At 39.9% G+C, this 19,002-nt stretch overlaps 1 protein-coding gene across 1 annotated transcript; it reads right to left on the bottom strand.

Annotated features, from left to right (window-relative positions):
- Positions 1 to 515: 515 nt before the first annotated feature.
- On the bottom strand, positions 516 to 13,362 carry CPB2 (carboxypeptidase B2). The gene is made up of 11 exons (XM_071448373.1): positions 13,286 to 13,362; positions 10,005 to 10,080; positions 8,007 to 8,131; positions 7,807 to 7,915; positions 7,178 to 7,279; positions 6,541 to 6,645; positions 3,889 to 4,005; positions 3,348 to 3,438; positions 1,966 to 2,168; positions 847 to 931; positions 516 to 722 (listed from the first exon to the last, which is right to left on the bottom strand). The coding sequence occupies exons 1-11, from the start codon at positions 13,360 to 13,362 to the stop codon at positions 538 to 540; spliced, it is 1,275 nt and encodes a 424-aa protein (XP_071304474.1). The 3' UTR covers positions 516 to 537.
- Between the last annotated feature and the right edge of the window lie 5,640 nt (positions 13,363 to 19,002).

Here is a 19,002-nt window from a genome sequence, read left to right as displayed (position 1 = left end):
AATCCTCCTTACAGAGTCTTCAGGCCAGTGCTTGGCTGCAGGATGAATGGACTGGGCTGGCTGTAGTGGAGCAGCCTCTGGGCGCTGCCACTCGCTGGTTTGGTCACTCGTGTGTCCTCACCTTGCTGTGGCCACCCTTCCTGTCACACAGGGGACACGGCAAGTGGGGCTGTTCTCTTGTAACCAAATCCTGTAATAACACAAATTACCTAAATAAGGCAATCTCCTCTGTGGAGGGAGTCAGAGACCCTTTTACCTGGAATTCCCATCATCTAGTGGGACATGTGTGCTTTTTCCCCCTTACACTACTCTATTATAGTTGTGGTGCAGTGAGCTACTATTATAGAGACAGGTATATAAATATGGCTGAAAAAAACTGATGCGTTCTAAAATACAAGGGGTGCAGTCATCCTGGGGTTTTGCCTATGTATGAAGAATTCTAATAATAATAATAATAAAGGATAAGCTTTTTTTTTTTTTTATTGCATTTTTGTGAGTAACTAAGTGCAGTCGTGCTGGAATAAATTATATTCAACATCACAAATTTTGTAGAACATGTTGAGCTATCTCTTTGACAGCAGAAAGGGCCTCTAAGCAAGTTGGCTTGATTTCTCGAGGAGGAAGCAAAAATCCGTAAGTTCCTGTGTCACGAAGCTCAAAGGTAAAAGAATATTTAATGCCAAGATCATAAGCCCAGTCGTCAGATCCTCCAGGAGCTAAATCTATGTGAGGAAAGGAAAATAGAAAAATTGCCTGAAAGGAGAACTTTTTTCTGTTCAAAAGCTGTCTTCTGATCCTAGCAAGGATATATTGTCATGCCTTTCATTGCCATAAAGTCATACTTACAGATTGTTTGTGCACCAGCACCAGGTCTGTAAGTTTTCCAAGTTGTCCTCTTTATAGCTTTAGCTGCTTTCTGTGCCAGACTTTCCTGAAATTAAACAAAACATTATTACCTTGAAGGCTTTGTGACAATAGATAAAATGTACACAGTTAGAATTTACTTACAGTGTGCTCAGGATTTCACACTACTTAAATAATCATATAAAAGGTTCCAGAAAACCCACTGCATGTGGTAAAAGTTTTCAGCATATGCCCATGCTACAGATTGTATTTCTGCTGTAGACAGATAAAAAGTATAGATGGGACCTTATCCCCACTTCTGGCAGTAAACTGTTGTCAAACCATTTGTTCTCATTCATCTCATATTTTTTCTTTTCTGCCACAGTACTTAAGTCACTCTTTATTTAAGTAATATTGACAAATATGGCAGGAAAATATTTTAATTGTGAGAACCCTACTGTTAAGCCATGAAGAATACTGAAATGCCCAGAATCAATGCACCTCTCTCTGCTTTACAGGAAAAGAGTAACTGTTCTGTTTTGAACTCCACTGTTTTCAATGAGAGTTTGTGCTGTGTCATTTGGTGGCTCAAGAAAGTAAAATTCTACATATGCAGGATATATTTTCCATCCTACCACGAACACAATTTTTGTATAAGTATTCCTTAAACAAAAGCCTTAATAAAAGTAGCAAGTGTCCACCAGAATACCTCATTGCTTAGGTATGTAAAGGGTGTTTTCAAGGGTCACACACCCAATTAATTTGAGTTTATATAAACCATAAAACATAATGAAGAATTTGCACATATATATCTTTTCAAGATGTCCAGAACAACAGGACTCTGTTGTTCTCTTCTAGCAGCATCTTCAAGATCTTAGGTGTTGTTGATGTATAATCAATCTAGAATAAATATTTTCATTTTCTGTAGCTTTCAGAAGCAGCTTGCTGACTTGCACACTACTAGACCAGCCCAGACTTTTTAAATGTGTAAGAACATCAAGAAAAATGCCATTTCCTAATTCTTGATCCTCCCAACACGGTGACTCCTTCATTACAAGACTGACCAAGCTGGGTGAATAGTTCTGGAATAAGTGTGAAACTTCAGGAGGTGGGAGGACTTACCAGCTCCTCATGGTCCTTGCTTTTGTTCGTAGTGTAAGAATATGGAAACAACACCAGCTGGGAGTAGGAGTGCATGGTGATGTAGGCTTTAATGGTGTCCTTGTGATCTCTGACAAAGCGAGCCACTGCTTTCACTTCAGGCTCAGACTCTGGGTAGGGTCCACAGTATGTCTCCTGGCATTCAAAGTGAGATGCTCCTGGACCTTTAACCAAAAAAAAAAAAGTGCACAGTTTTATTGCTTTACTTCTTCACTTCTGCATTTCTGTTCATGAAAAATGGAAGAGTATGAAAAGAAAGAGCAGAGTAAGGTGCTAAAACACAAGAAATTGTGGATTCCACCATGCTATGGAAAGAACTCTCATGCTTGTAGAAATCTCTGCAAGCCTTCCAGGATTTCTCACCTATTGTGCTCTTAAAAACAATCAAGGAGAAGATGTAAAAAAAAAAGTATTCAACGACTGGATAAGAAGTCTTAGAGGAGAGGATGAATATGCTTCATTTAAAATGATCACATGATTGTGAGATCACATCTTAAAATCTAGAATTACTACAGGAAAAAGGGAATTCTACATGAGTATTTAATCTTGTGAGAAAGCAAACTCCCAATGGGAAGCTGAAGAAACAAATCAAAATGAAAATTTTTAAGAAAAATTGACGCTGAAACAAATTATCAAGAAGACAAATAGGATTCATGACTTCTGTCATGAATAAGAGCAAATAACTTTCTGGAAGCACTCAGGATCTTTAGGGGAAAAAATGTGTGTATTTCTTGATATAACAGCCATGGATGGTTTAGCAATGGGCTACAATGACTGAAATCCATTGTAGGACTTTAGTGTCAGCCCTGAGTGAAGTCAGATCTGATCTATAGGGTAACATTTTAAGGCAGCTATTCGGCTGACTAAAAAAAAAACTTGTCAAGTACTAAAGTGCCTGCAGTAATTAAACATGATATAGTCTTCATAAGAATCAAAAGGGCCAAAAAATCTTGGTCAGCTAGGCATTATGGAAGTATGACTGAGCTGATCAGTTGTACACCACAGTGGAGCAGCTGGATAGTGCAACAGGCCTTGGATGACATGACAAGGGTCACCTCTTCTCTTTTTCTTTCTACCCACCAACAGCCTCCCCAAGGTGTGTTATGGTGCAATGCAAGGGGCTTTGTTATGCTGGGAAGAGATAATTCCAGGGATTAAAAATCCTGAGTCCCAGAAAGAATTATCTAAAGCTGGGAAAGTTGTCACCAGTTCATAACAGATATTTAGCTGCATTTTTCTTTGTCTTAACTTCACAGAACAATACATGAAAATGTTTCCAAAATCAAAAATTTTAATGGCCAAAAGTGAGGCAGGGGTACAATAGGAAGAAAATGATGTCCTACCACACCAGTGTGCATCAAAATTCCTGTTCATGTCAGTACCAATGCACTTGCTGTTACCATGCGAGGAACGGCTTTTCCTCCACAGCCGATTCTATGGAAGGAGAGGTACAAGCCATGTTCAGGGAAAAATGCTGGAAGAGTCAATGCACCACCTCACTGATTAGTTAAATGTGACTTCCCACATGTGCCTCTACAGTCCTGTGCTAGTGAAGACCAAGGAAAATTCTAAAATCAGTCTGCTTGCCAGCAAGGCTGGGTGATAAAAGGAAATGTTGGCTAGGATCAGAAGCAATCACATGCTGATTTCAATGGAATTTGGACTGTGGAAGGAGGGCAGAAGACATACTGTTTGGGCAGGTATGTGAGTATAGGAGCACAAATAAAACTTTCCATGGGGAAAGATGCAGAAATTCCAAGCACAGAATAAGAGTTTGGGGTGTGCAGTTTCAGGATGATAACTATGCCCTAGCCATGCACAATGATAATCCCCATAAGAAGCAAATCAGTACCTTGAGCAACCTTTCAAAAAAGATCTACATACAGAGGGGTGGCTCCACGTGTACTCATAGCCATCCACATTTATCACAGGCATGACGTAGAAATCAAAGTGCTCCAGAAGTGTTGTCATGGTCCGATCTCTCTCACGCACATGGATTGCCTATAAAGCACAGGGGAAATGTACTAAAAGCATTTGTAATTGTTATTTTTCTTACCTTCCTGCAAAGGTACCTGGTGGCATGTGTAAAATAATTGTGCAATTATCAGAGCAGTCTACCTGAGTCTGATAAGGCTCATCACATCATGGAAATGGTTAAATAGCAAAGTAGCTCTCTGCTCAGAATTGCCACGAGGAAAAATTGATAGTCAGTCAGAGACACTGCAGTTCTTTAGTGTTAGTGGGTGGTCATGAGACAGAAATGAAGCCTATTAATAGCAAGGTTTGAGCTTTTGCTGCCTGTGTAAGTAATAGAAACCCTCTCTCCCGCCCAAAATACAGCAAGATCCAAAATAACAAGTAATACTTCAAATGGCTGCTGTACATAACATTATTTATTCTGGTTGCATTGTGAGTTTAATGCAACTATGTGACAAGAGTCAGTATGATCTACATTGCTAATTTTGCCTCACAGCTTATTTTGAAGGCTTTAGTGATACTGAACCTGGTTGTTGGTCCATGACAAAGAAATAAATTTTAATCTAGATGAGTGGGTTTGTTACTGTTAGAATAGACTAAGTCCTTCATCATCCTTGTTTTTTCTTCATGCCTTACTTAGATCACCTTTTTTTCATTTTTAATCCTTCCTAGTTATCCTCAGGCAATGGGCTTCCTTTGACTAAATGAGAAATGTCAATCTTTCTACAATCTTAATGACAAAATTAAATTATAAAAAGTGGATCCATTATAAAAAATGCCTAGGATTTGCTAGGAAGAGCTGATGATTTTAGTGCCTGTGTGCAGATGTGTATTAATGTCAAATTTTAAAACATTGCTTCATGAAGAGATACAGAAACAAAATTTGAATTTAAACCACATAAATTAGATCAAAGGAATGGAGAACCTAAATGTTCAGCTTGTTACCTCTGAAAAATGCTGCAGGGACATGTCACTGGCAAAATGACAGCACAGCTGGTAATTATTTGGAGCAGCATGAAAAGGGCAAATGCATTTATATCCAGTGGAACCTTGCAAGCTGGGATTATCAGTGGGTCACAAGGTACATTCAGCTGTATCTGTCCCTAACTCCTGCAATATCCTTTCAAATATTTTAGGCATTGAGATTTTATAGTTGTGATTGATAACAAAAATAAATAAATTTATTATATTTTTATTGTCATTATTGTTATCTTCATCATTCACATTATTTAGTTCCATCATGGCCAAATCATAATTCACGTTTCAAGGACTCGTCTGTGTTGTTCCTCTGACCACAGTACTGATGGCTGTGAAGTCTCAGTGCCATCTAGTTTATTTTTACTGTGAACTTTGCTTTTGTGAAAAAGTAATAATAAATTATATCTCAGAACATTAACTGAGCAAAATGGGCAACCTTGTCTGGGCCAGAAAGGCCTCAGGAGCCTTTTCCTGGTCCATGCCAGGGACTAGGTCAGCAGCTCAGCATAAGGAGTCGAGTAGACATGCCTTAAGTTCAAAAAGACCAAGGCAATGTATTTTAAAATCCAGTTGTAAACTGTGGATGTTGTTTCTTTTGGTGCACCTTTGTTCCCTCTCCTGAGCAGTGTAGATAATAAAGATACTAAAGATAGATGTGGCTATTTGTCTGTGGCCACACATCAAGTCTGGTTGATCTAAGCCCATCCCATCAGTGTTTAATCTACAGGCTCAACCCAGCAGTGATTTTCTAGTGTCCATTAACTGGTACTACAGCTGGATGTTGTTGGTCATCTTCTGGAGGTCTCACATGAGGGTGTCACTAGCAGGGATAATACCTTCAGAAGAAGGTGGCTTATGTGGCCTTATTCTCTGCAGATCCAGAAAAAAAGCAGGAGCACAAATTAAAAACATGGAGTCAGGAGGAGCAGTAGCAGCAGACACAGGAGTAGGTGATGCATCACAGTCAGTGGATTGCTGGTGTGGAACTGTGCCATGTCTGGAGCAGGCAAGTGTGGGGTACCTATTGCTCTAGGAAGGCATGTAGAGAAGAGCCAAGGGTTGTAGGACAGCTTGAGCTCACCCCGTGTGTGTCTGACTGCTCCAGGCAGTGCCAGCTGCAGTAATATGGGCACAAGTCACCATGTGCTGCGTGACTCGGAGCCAAGAGCGCTCCTGCAATCCACAGGGCAGCACAGACATGGCCCTAGCAGATTACCAAACATGTGCTTTTCCTGGCATGCCCTCTCCAACCCTGACCACTCATAACAATAAATGTCTCTGCTGAATTTGCTGCACATACTTTGAGGTTTCTTTCATGCTTGATAATACATTTGAGTTCCTTTGCATTTACTCCCAGTGACTTTCTGTTTCTCTCAGACACACATACCCTTATCTACTGGCATGTACACACACACGCACACACACACTCTGCTATGTTTGCAGCTTAAACATAAATATCATGTGTTGGAGTAAATGGATTAAGGCTTTATGGATCCTAGAATGCAATTGGACAAAGGTAAATGGCATCAAGATTTTTTGCTTTCCTTTGAAAACAGTAATCAGATGTGATTTTGTACTCACATGACCTATGAACCACAGGCAAAAAGCAGGAGAAATCCATTCTCTAGCATGGATACCACAGTCAATCCATATGGCATTTTTTGATTTTTCCTTGCTTTTAGAAATCTGACAAAAGAGAGATTGCATTCAAATGTCACCACTGGAAAGGGTACCACATAAATGTGGAAGTGAAAATGTAACCAAGATGGAAGAGGGAGAGCTCAGACTGATCCTGGGCCATGTTACATTTACATACTGTCATATCATTTACATACATTTACATACAGAGCCATTCAGGCTGCTTGCAGAGTCCCAACACAGGCACCAAGACTACAGCAAGAGCAGAGGTCAGGGGAGTCTGCCACCAGCTGTGCAGGGCAACAAACTAGATTGGCTTCAACATCAACAGAGGAGGGTATCCAGTATTTCATGCCTTTGCATGATGGCCTAGATGTGGTAACTTCCTTGTGACCCAGAAAGGAACCTAATCTGGTCAAGTGGGTTTGCAACAGAACGTATCTTGCTAGAACAGCTTAGAACCTCTAAAAATCACAAAAAATAAGAATGTAGGTATAGATTTAAGGAAATGTCCTGGCCAAACCCCATCATTTGCTTACAGTAGTACTTGGAAAGTTTTTGCAGTAAGTCACAGGTGTACCTTCAGAACATAAAGCGGTCTCTTTTCATAGGATGATCCAATATATATTTTCTGGAGGAGATCAGAATGGACTTTCACTACTGCCTCCATCCAATGATATATCTGCAAGGGTGAAGTTAGTAAGTGGATCTACTTTTTACTGTTTTCCTTCCTCCCTGAAAGTAGTCTAGATTTAAATTCATTCTACTTCCCAAAATTTTTATCTCATGGAAGAGAAAAACTAATAATTCAACCCACCTACCACATGCCTGACTCTAATTTTTGTTAAAACCAACGGTAAGATGCAGTCACAACACAGTCCAAATGTAGCCCTGAAATTCCTGTTTAGTTCTATTTGTTTAAATTGTTATTGATTTCATGTTTTAAATATTTACATGTTTGTTTTGTGACTTCATTTTGCTTCTCTGTTTACTGCCTTTGAATTACCGTTCAATACACATATGAGAGATTTTGTCTGATGCTTCTTTCTATCTCTATGAAGGCATTACAATAAATAGAACTCTTAATTGTTGTGCAATGCAGTGGTAATTATTAACTGCTGATGATTTCTTTCCCTTTATATCCCTTCTCAACCATGAGACAAATTTCATCCTTTGCATCTACAGATGTTCACAACAAAAACAGCTTACTTCTTTCATTGAATGGTAGTTTTCATAGTATGAGGAAGATCCACGAGCATTGATTGTGTCATTGACAGTCTGTTTTTCAATAATTCCTTGAACATCTCCAATCAAGACTCTGAATAACAAAGGAAGAGCACAACTTCCTGTTAAATAAATGACAAACAACTTTACAGAATCATTCATGACAACAAATAAAAAATACATACTTGTGTTGGATGGTCAGTTGCCTTAACTGAGCTTTTATGCTATTTATGCTGGATGCCCTGACATAGAAATGGACTTCTCTGTCCTTCTGGATGTTTTCAACCACAACAGGTTGCCAGAGAATGACCTACAAAGTTTCCAAAAACATTTTATTTTTTTTTAACTGAGGAAAGAAAAAATATTCTTGCTAACATTTAATAAGCATTTTGAAAACAATCAAAGCATATGTTTTCAATTTAAGAGACTCTGTGTAACAAGCAGTTTAATGTTCCTTGTGATGTGTAGCATTCTGCTACTTCTGGAAGTGAAATGTGTGTATTTAAGAAAGGTTTATAATGACTTCTGCACAAAAATTCATAAATCAAGAACAAAGGCAAGAACATAACCTTTTCTAAGATAGTATTTCTAGTATAATAGATATATTTAGCTGGTTATTATATTACATGTTTTCAAGTCTGCTGAGAGTTATTTTCCCTGAGGGTATTTGGAGAATTAATGAAGATCAGACCAGTCTTTGTAGTTATTGTATTCTCTGATTCTTTAATCAGCGAGGAAATAAGTGCCAGAAGGGGTTTGAATATAAGTCAAGTTGAAGAAGCAATACAGAGATTAGAAATTGGAGAAAAGTAAGAAAATGAGATTGTTCTTTGTACAGTTAAATAACAATAATAAAATCAGAAGCCAGCATATTCAATAAAAGACTGAAACTTCAGAACCAATAATACAGAAAGATCTGGGGGTGACAGTTAGCAGTAAATTAGGCATAAATTTAGAGTGTGAAAAAAGTCAGCATAATTCTTGGATGAATTTTTAGGGCATACAGCATGAAGCCACCAGACAATAGGGTTTATTTTTTTCCTTTATGGTTCAGTTGCACAAGGAATATTGTTTGAACAATAAATGGTAACCATTAAAATTGGCTGGGAGTTACTGTTTGTGTCTACCCTTCCCCTTTCCCTTTCTGTTCTTTTCTTATAGCTTCCTCAATTTATAGTAATAGAAACAAATTGTCTGGTTTATAACCCATGAAAAATATTTGGTTGGCATATTCCCATAAATGACTTGGAAGAAAACACCACAAGCCCTCTCGCATTGAATGTGCTGCAGTTCTTCTTCCTGACTTCTTGGGGCTCCTTGTACAAGAAAGTGAAGATTCACAGCAGTAAATAAAAGATGGAGGAGCAGAGGTTTATATTGGTACAGAAAAAGAGATGTATATGTGACTTGACTTGTGAAGGTAGAAAAGAGCAAGGTTATCAAAATGTTACTGAGAACTTAAGGGAAGGATTAGAAGATGCTAGTAGGGACAGCAGAAGGATTTTGGAGTGGGCATAAAATGAATAGGAGCCAAGAGAGACAGAGAAAGACTGGGTGTAGACACATTTAAAAGCTCTTAGTCATATGAAACGCATTCTCAATCATCCTGTAAATTATGTTGATTGAAGAAATGGTTACACTTTTGTTGCAGTGTTGACTTCAAACTAGGAGGGTGTGATTGGGTGAGAAAAGAGATGTCTCACTTTAATTAAATACTCCTTTATCTAATGAAAGATGGAAGTAATAATAATACAAAAGTATTATTTAAGATATTTTTATCTTCCAGATGCTACCTTTAAAAAAATACCACAAAAATCCAGTCCTGATCTTTAAAGGTGTGCAAGCCATATATAGGTCATGATCACATGGTCAAAAGTGCTGAGGTTCCCTAGCAAATGTATTTCTACTTACTGTGTGTTGGTGTTTTCCCAGTTTTTCAGTGCCTTAATACACAAAATCAATTGCAGAAATATGAGCTCTGATATAATTAATTACTGAAACATTATGTAAACACATGTAAATCAGAAGGAAGTGAGAAATTAAAACCAAGCATTTCCTGAGCTGATGTATTAGAACAAATAAATGGAAGTGGGCTGGATCTTTCTTGTGAGGGAGAAGCCGTATTAGGGCATTTGGGGGGAAAATTTGGCCTAGAGTTCAGAGAGACAGAATAATCTGTTTACCTCAGTGGTGTTCAGTAAATCCTGAAGAGCTTCAACTTGTTCATCAGTTTGTGGGAGAGCCCACAAAACTTCATCCCTGAAAAACAAGGGTATTTAGGTAAAGCACAGGTCCTTGGAACAGCTCCAGTTCATGCAAAAGGGAAGAAGCAGGCTTGGCCTCCCTCATCTTCCCTGGCTTGGGTGTCATGAACCCAAAGACACTTCAATAGAGAAGATGCTGAATCTGCCACCAGCCCCAGCTAACCCACAGTGCAGCAGCAGCAGTTGAAAACTAGCTGAGAACAGGAAGATGCCTCTCCTATGGTCCCCTGAGTTTCTCAGCCACCATTCCGCAGAGACATCAGCCCTCCCAGTCTGCCAAAAGCCCTCACAGGTTTGGCAAAAGCCAAACATGATGTTTTGTAGATGTGCATTCCTACTTTAGTCAAGTTTTTCTGGTCTCCTCATTTGTGTCCCCCTGCTGGTATTATTTCAGATGGTCTGCACCACTGTCCTCCCCATCTTTGCCCAGTAACTTGTATTGCCTTTCTATTTGAAAACCATGGTCTGGACATGCTGTCCATGACATGGTGCTTCCCAGCTACTCCATGCCTGATGCCACTGTTGGTGACAGAAGTGAAATTCACTTTCTGGAAAGAAAAAAAAACAGCACACTGCATTGAGTCCTGATCATCAGTGTCCTGCAAGTCATGTAGTAAAAAATTGCATTGGATAGGTACTTAAAATAATTTGTGCATGTAGAAGAAGGAGATTCAGGGGAATGTTAGACCCCTCTTTCCATTTCCTGGGCTGGGGTCGCTCTCAGCCATCTAATCACGTGGAACTGGTGGCACTGTGTAAACCAAGCACGATCAAAGTCCCTGCCAGCCCTGTCTGCATAGACTGTCCTGAAAAGAAAACAGGCAAGGCTCTCAAAACTAAGGTTTTCAAGCAGCATAACGTGATTGTCACAGCTTGTTGCTGTGACTGATTTCAGGCAGAAACCTGACAGCATCTGGCAACCAGATGATTCATCTTTACTTTTAGCCAGGCTTCAAGCAATTACTGTTGTTTCTCATGCAGAACCAACAACATGCCAACCTTATTTTTGCCTCCACCATCATTTGACAGAACATCAAAAAACAATCAGGGATAGGCAAGGTGGGCAGTTTGCCCATTTCTTTAGTGCACTCTGAAGTGTGTGGTTGAGGCTACTTTAAAAATGAATGTCTTCTCATAGCTGAGGGAGTCTTTTCACACAGGAGCCAAGAAAAGGCCTGCTGCATCTGGTTTCATTGCATGATTTCCACAGCATGAGAGCACCATAGTGGGGAAGCTGTTGTATATTTGTACCCCACCGTTTGTTGCACAAATATTTCATCCAAGTGTGGTAAGTACTGAACAGGTGTTACAGTTCCTCCCTAGCTCTTGTGATAAGACCTGAATACACTGAATAAGCTGATCAAAATTCTGCTCCTGCACTCCAGCGTGGCAAGTATTAGCTGCCAAAACTCTAATTGTTGCCTTTCTCAGTTCCCCTGCTTTGACTGGGCATTGTACCCTCCTTCATCAGTCTTCTTTCCCACTCTTTGTAGAAAACACCCAGACTAAAGCTTTAATTATTACCCTTATACCAAGCTCAGAATCAGCCCTCTACCCCCAGTTTCCTTGCCCTACCTGCTGCCCCTGTACTTCTGCCCCTGGCCTTCTTTTCTTTGCTTTCTGTTGTCATGCCCTCTTCCCTGATTGCTTTCAGTTTGTCCTTGAAAAGAGCCTTCTCATTCCTTCTTCCAGTGTTCTGCCAGACACCCACTGGGCTCTGTCCCTGTTTCTCATTCTTTTTCCTTCCCTTTTACCTCTTGGTAGAAGTCCAGCTGCCATCCCCACACTACCTTATTCAGATCTTACCCTGTAAGTGAGTAAGTTACATTTCAGTTAATCTTAGATGGGTTTGATATCTTCATCTGAGCTGGGCACTATCTTAATAAAGAAACAGGTGCTTTAGGGGTTGGGTTAACCTGAGCTAATTTAGATGTGAGCTAATTTAAAATATGTGTATGTAGAAGGTGTGTGCTAACCTGAAATGAATTGCCTTCTAAACACACATATTTTTCCCCACTACCTGTACAGAAAGGTGAAGGGGACTTGTTCCTACACAAAGCCGTGTAAAAATTCCATCTGGTCAAATGAATCTCATTCTTTTAGCCATTTTCGTAACTGGGGCTGGGGGGATTAGGCTCCTGCTTTCCAGTGGGAAACACCATATTCCTCTTTAAGAGTCAGATATTCAGTGTTCTATTTAAGCATGAAATAAATAAATCCTCAAGAGCAATATTGTTCCATTGAATTCACCTAAACCCACATTTGTTTTCCCCTACTTTAACTCTCCCACCTCCATAGCAACCCACAACGAAATATGATTGGAACACAAAGGGAGAGGAAAGATCCTCTTTTTCAGGCATAACCTCAATGGTGTTCACCTCTCACAGGTCTGCAGAGTGGTGCAAAATCACAGAAGGGATATGAGAAATAATTCACATTTTATTTGTGTAGATATTTTAGTTCTGGGAGCAGGTTGTATTTAATTCTAGGTTGTTCAGCTTTGCTTAAAATCACCACATGAGGACCTTATCCTTTTAGTTCTACTTATTAAAATATTTCAGGTTTTTAAACCAGTAGTACATGCAGAAAATAAAAGCACTTTGCCTGTCTTCATCTCTGACATATGTTCTCATCTTTTAAGAAAGCATTTGGTTTCAGGGCATTTCTGAAGTTTATCAATAGGTAACAATAAAGCTGCTTCTGAAACATTGTACAAATACCAAATGGTTATTCAAAAATGATTTATGCCTGGAAAAACCATCATAAAAGCTGCTTTGGAAAGAAAACAGATTGTTAGCACTTTCTGAAATGGTTTCTCTTTCTACCTCAAGAAGTAATTCATTTAAGATCTTGTTTTAAGGCAAATGAAGCAAATTATTTTTCCCATTAAGTTTCCAAATGCCCTTTATTGGCATTCAAAAGTACTGGATGAACAGAATAGATTTGCACTTAGACCAAAAAGAGTAGTCTTAATATGATTAAAAACACAGGATTTATGGATGCAAAGAAGACTTAAAATAATTTCATTTCCCCCACCATCTTTATGTTAAATTGAACCCCGCATCCAATTACAAGGGCAATAAATATATGTCAGCGTTTGACAAATGTTTTCTCATGCAACTCAGAATTATTTTGCATCAATACTTTCCCTGTCCACCCACCACACACTAGAACACCCAGTAGCATCAGTAGATCTTTACCTTGGAATAGCGAAGGCATGCTTCTCTGGAACCAAGATAAAAAAGGTAAAAAAGAACAGGTAAAGCTTCATCTTCATGGCATTCACAACAGAACCAAATGCAATAGAAAAGACAAGGGTTCAGGACCCACATTATTGATTTTAAAAATGTTATTTAAAGAGTAGTTAAAATTTAATATTGCTTCTCACTTCAACCCCAAGCTCCTGGTGGCTAAGTCAATATGACAGAGCTCTCTGGGGAGGTGCTGCTCATATTGATGTCATCCACGTACAAGAGGATAAAATACATTTTGAACATTTTCATATTGACAAATCACTTTGTCATCTCAGCCTTTTATTCTATTGCAGCTACGAACCACAGACATAAGAAAGAACAGGAAGCACAAAGCTTTTGTAATCCTCTAGTATTTGTGGAGGTCCAGCAGCGTGCTGTGCATCCATCTCTCTTATAAAGCATCACAGCCAAGCATGAATCTGGTTCAAAGCAGTGGGAATGAGGTTAAGTCCAAACAGAAAAATTCTGAACGGGAAACCTTCTTTTTCTGGCATTTGCTAGCAGAGAAAACAAGGAGCAACATATGTTTTTTTGGTGCTTTGACATCCGTGTATTTTCCTTATGGATGTCATAAAGGTTACTTTTCAAGAAAAAGTACAAGTGACTCTTCATCTCATTATTATTAATTTTTGCATGCCCCCAAGATTTTGCTCCTCATATCTCTATCCACAGGTCTCCATACAGGACATGCTGAAAAGCTGTGTGAATTTGGTATGTCCACAATAGATAGGGATCTTCATCTCTGTTCCATGCTTGAAGAAAAAATGACTAAGACACAGCTAATTATCCTGGTTTAAGTCCTCTTCCAGAGGGAATTCATTCCAGAAGAGGACTGAGGAGTGCATCAATATGTACATAATGGGGACACCGGGGAGCCAAGACCTAGATGTGAATTGGGGAACAAAATTATTTGATGCTCTAGGTGTAGCTTAGGGTTATAGCTATACCCTAGGTAAAAAAATGGCTGGGAACAAGCCCTGGAGCTAAGGTTAGGTAATTCAGACTAGATTGCATCCATGAACATCCTCTAGAACCGCTCTGAAGTGGTCTGGATCAGAGCCAATTCTCCACCTAAGCAGGCAGCCCGGGGCCTTTGGAAGTCAAACACAGCCCTGAGTTTGGTTTTGGTTTTGTTGGGTCTTTTGTTTTTTGTTTTGATTGTTTCAGAAGGGCAGCCCTGTGCTAAGAAGCCAGACAGCTGAGTTTTAGGTGACTGAAGTCAACAGAGGTGAATCATACCCCAATGGGTATGCTGAAATATATGTGAAAATACACCAACACTGAAAATCCCCAAACTGGAATTGAGCACAAACCAGACACCAAAAGGAAAGGCAAAGAAAGACTCATGGGAAGTGAAATCACTGATGCCTTACCTAGACTTTTTAGTTCTTATCTTTTCTAGATGTTGTTCAAACAAACAGGAAGTTCTGGTAAGGTACAGAGGCCATTCCCAGCAAGGGCAGCACTCCACCAGAAGGGTTGATTTTTAAACCAGTGGTTCAGATGCTCTTTCCTCACACAGGCAAAAGGAAGCTGTCAAATAAAAATAAAATACAGGAGAGAAAACTTGCTCATCCAGACACACTTTCATGTGGAATTGTTTCATGTACAGATATGACGAAAAATTTGATCTGCTGAGCTAGGTTTAACAGAAGAGATTGAAAAGCTGATGGAGTTGGGTAGCTCTTACTGAAGAAAGGAAAGGATCATATCTCTACATGTCTTAGGCTGTTAATTAAGTGGGAAAAGGGAACACCTTCTATTGTCTACCCAAGAAGAGAGTTTTAGACAAACAGTAGTTGTAAGACTTTTTTGTAGTGTTGGCGGCTTTTCCAGGAAATTCTCCAGTTTATTGGAAGAGACTGTTCACACGGTGTTTGAAAGCTACTGATTTCCTACTTGCTTTTTGGTTTCTGGAATGCAAAGGAAATATTTCATACAAGAAAAAGAAAAAAAAAAAGGGTGTTTGAGGAAACTCTACCTGCAGCAGTAATTTTTTAAATAACCTTCAAGGACTTCTGAGAACCTGGGAAGTATTTCTCAGATTATCTGGGAAGAAAAAATGCAGTCTTAAAAAACATTGTGAAGGGCAACTGTCAAAACAATTGAGTTTTATTGAGTCAATAAAAACATTTAATTTTAAGAATTTTGACTGCTGCTTGATTTTTTCTAAGGCATTTTAATTATTTTATTGAAAATTAACTTGCATTTCCACAGACTGTTTTAATACCTGGAGGAAATAAGACTCAATTTAGAAACTATTGCAGGCTGAGGTTTTTGTTGAATTTGGGGAGATTTGAAATCCTCCTTTCTTGAACAAATCTATTTTTCTCTGATTGGGAAATTCATCAAAACTGATCATTTCCAGCAGCCCTTTTCACTTCTGCTAACTCAGCATTCCATGGTGAAGAGCTGCTTGGTCAAAAATTCTGTCAAAGATTTTGCTGCACTTGAATTAATTATTCCTTCTCCACTGGGTAGTCCATGGGCTGTGCTGACCTGATACTTGCAAGTGTTGCCATAGCAAATATGACCAGAGGCCTTGTACTAATGGGGGACAATTTCAGTTGTGTTCGTTTGTGTTAACTTTTAGGGTCCCACTGGGAGATGCACAGGCTTTCATTTAAAGAGGGATGAGCAGGTCTTGGTTTTCAGAGCAGATAATTAACAAAGTATTCTCTTGATTTCTTGGTTGAAAAATATGCATCTGGGAATTAGGACTGTTAATATATATAGCCTCCTGATGCCATTATTATATTGCTTTTAAAAATATAATCACACTTTAAAGGCAGTTCTAAAGAGATGTCTTCACTCTTTTGACTGGATGCTGTCTCTCCTGTCCCTCTGCACGTTCATGTAGTAACACCAGTGTCCCCTGGACAGAGACTGGGTGCTGTACCTCAGCCAGACCAGGCTCTGGCACATCTTTGTGTGGTGCTTTAGGATGTCAGTGCCCAAAATTGTGGCAGCAGCAGAGACCAACACTCCTATCCCTGCTAAGTCAGGATATCTATCATTGCTCAAGATCCCTCAGTACACACTGGGATGCTGTGCCTGGGCTCCTGCAGGCTGCTCTTTTTGGTGAAAGAGAGCCAGCCCCTGGAATGATGTCAGATAAAACAAGTCAAAGGAGAAACTTCTTGAACTGCTGCAGCAAGATGGTCTCAAGCAGTTGCAGCAGTGCCACTGAGTAATCTCCAGTGACTCTCCCAAGTGTCACCCTTGGTTTTCTGTGGCCGCATTTCTCTTCACAGAGAAAAGCAAGGCACAAGTTCCCAAGGATATTTTCTGGGAATCACAGCGAGGAACCTCAGAGAAAGAAAAAACAATTCTTATCTCAATTGCTGCGCCTCTTGTTGTGCACAGGTGGAATGCATTGTGGAAGATTGTTTACCTGAAGGGAATTGGTAATTGGATTCTGGTGTGAGTGTTTTGATTCACTGACCAATTGAATCTACGTGTGTGTCGGGATGGTTTGCTGACAGTCACGAGATTCTGTGCAGTTGAGTGGAGTTGAGTGCTTGTGCAGATTCAGTGTAATATGGTGTAATAAAGTATAAAATAATATAGTATAATAAAGCAATTAATTAGCCTTCTGATATCAATGGAGTCAGATGCATCATTTCTTCCCTTCGTCAGGGGTCGCTTTGCTTTTCCTATAGTTTTCAGCAGCCCAAGTGTCATGAGATTTCCCTTATACTCAACTGTGATCTAAGTGTGACTGTCTTTGATCCTGGGGCTTGCACAGTATCCAGCAGCAACATTTTAAATAACAAGTCTCATCAAGATCCTCAGATCTGAGTCTGTATTTCAGTGTGTGCTAAAGCCCATGCTAGGCTGGTGCTGTCTGTTTGTAACAGTAAACCTGTTAACAAGCACTCACAAGGGGCAGGAGGAGCAGAGGTCAGCTGTTATCAGCAACCACATCCCTCAGATCTTTTTCCTTGTTTGGGATTAGCATAGTCTGTTATGGTTTTGATCCTCCAGAATCCTCTTGTTTCCAGTTAATCAGGAAGTCCCTCCAGGGACGGGTAATTGTGCTGATGCATGTGTGTGACTGAAGCAGAACATAAAAGCCAAGTGAGTCTGTGCTGTCCTTACTGGTTCTTTAAATTCAGATCCAAATGCAAAATAATCTCATGAAAATTGCTGATGGGCTCTTGCCATTTTTTGGTGCATTATCACTACTGATGGGGCCAAAGGTAACCAGTGAGCATCCTTCCCACATGAGGCAGAAGATGACTAAAATCTAACTAAACTCTGATCTCTGTTGCTCACTGTGCGATGCAGCTGAGTGCTGTTGCTCATGAGCCACACAAGAATGCAATTAGTGTAACAGCTCTTTATTATGAATGTGGCAGAACAGAATTAGAACTCAATTTACAAGTCCCCCTTTCAAACCCATTCAGCCGTTAAGGCTGCATCATCTTTCAGTTTTCCAAGGCATATAATTGATAAATGATTTCTCCCTGCACACCTCAGCTCCTCATCTTTATTCATGAACCAATTAATCTTTGTAGGACACTGTGATCATTTGCATACATGGCCAATGTCACCAACCTCTGTTATTTCATTCAGGAAACAATTTTGCAGCCCATGAAACCACCAGGAGGGGAAAATCTGGACTATGTCTAAATTTCTGTTCTTCTCCCTCACATCATTCTCAAATATAAAAATCAGATGCTGCTTGTGCTAGAAAATGATGGATTAACCTGGAAGGAAACACACCTCAGCAGTATGTTTCAATCATGGCTGATAGGTATGAGCAGAGGCTGGAAATACATGTTTGAGGACTCTGTTGTGCCAATCTATTTTATTTATTAAATATTTTCTTTTACTCTCTTTGCTAGCCAGCTCTCCTGGGTTAGCAGAGAGAAAGCTGCTATAGTGTATGCAGGGTTTGGGGTAAGTGGGGAGGTGTCTGTACTGTTTAAACACTTTCTTCATGAGCTTTGCTTCCTGAAGGTCTGTTATAAACCACCACACTAACAACAGTTGTCCAAGTGACTCACGTTGGTTTTTTGCCAGTACACCTTGACTTGTTTGCCAGTGTCTAAGCAAGGAGCACTTGCAAGGCAAGTTTTATTTTGGTAAACAAAGGATATCAAAGAGAGTCCCAGGAGCACTCCAAGCAGAACACTGAGCACTTGAGGAAGGTGTCCAAGTACCACCTACAGAGAGCACACTTTGGCCAAGTTGCACGTGAATGGATGCACACCTGTCTCCCCCTCTGTGTACAAAGATTATGTGTGCACAAACCCAGAATGCAGTTATCTCTGGAGCAGGGATGTGTTCTGCCTGTCCCTGGATGGATCTACAGAATTTCCTTTCTTCTTTGCATTCCTTGCACTTGCTTACATTTCTTGCATGGCGTCTGTCAGAGATTATAAGAATGGACCCTTCCTTTGGGCTTTTGGAGAATGCTGGGACCCGTTTGAAAGGTGCCAGGGCCTGTTTGAGGATGCTGGTGAAGAGAAAGCCCATAGAGCAAAGGTCCTGCCCTCTTTCATTCACCCCTCTCAGCTGGTGTGGTCCCCACCACCATCAATCTGTGCAAGCAGATGCACACTGCAGAGACAACCATCACTGCTCTAGAATTTGGCTCCAACTGCAAATTTGGGAAGTTTCTACAAATTTTGAAATTTTCTAGAGGCATTTGACTG

This window comes from Agelaius tricolor, unplaced genomic scaffold, assembly GCF_023055355.1.
Source record: "Agelaius tricolor isolate 1412-34295 unplaced genomic scaffold, bAgeTri1.0.p SCAF_26, whole genome shotgun sequence".
NCBI lineage: Eukaryota > Metazoa > Chordata > Aves > Passeriformes > Icteridae > Agelaius > Agelaius tricolor.
This window is presented reverse-complemented; position numbering and strand designations above follow the sequence as displayed.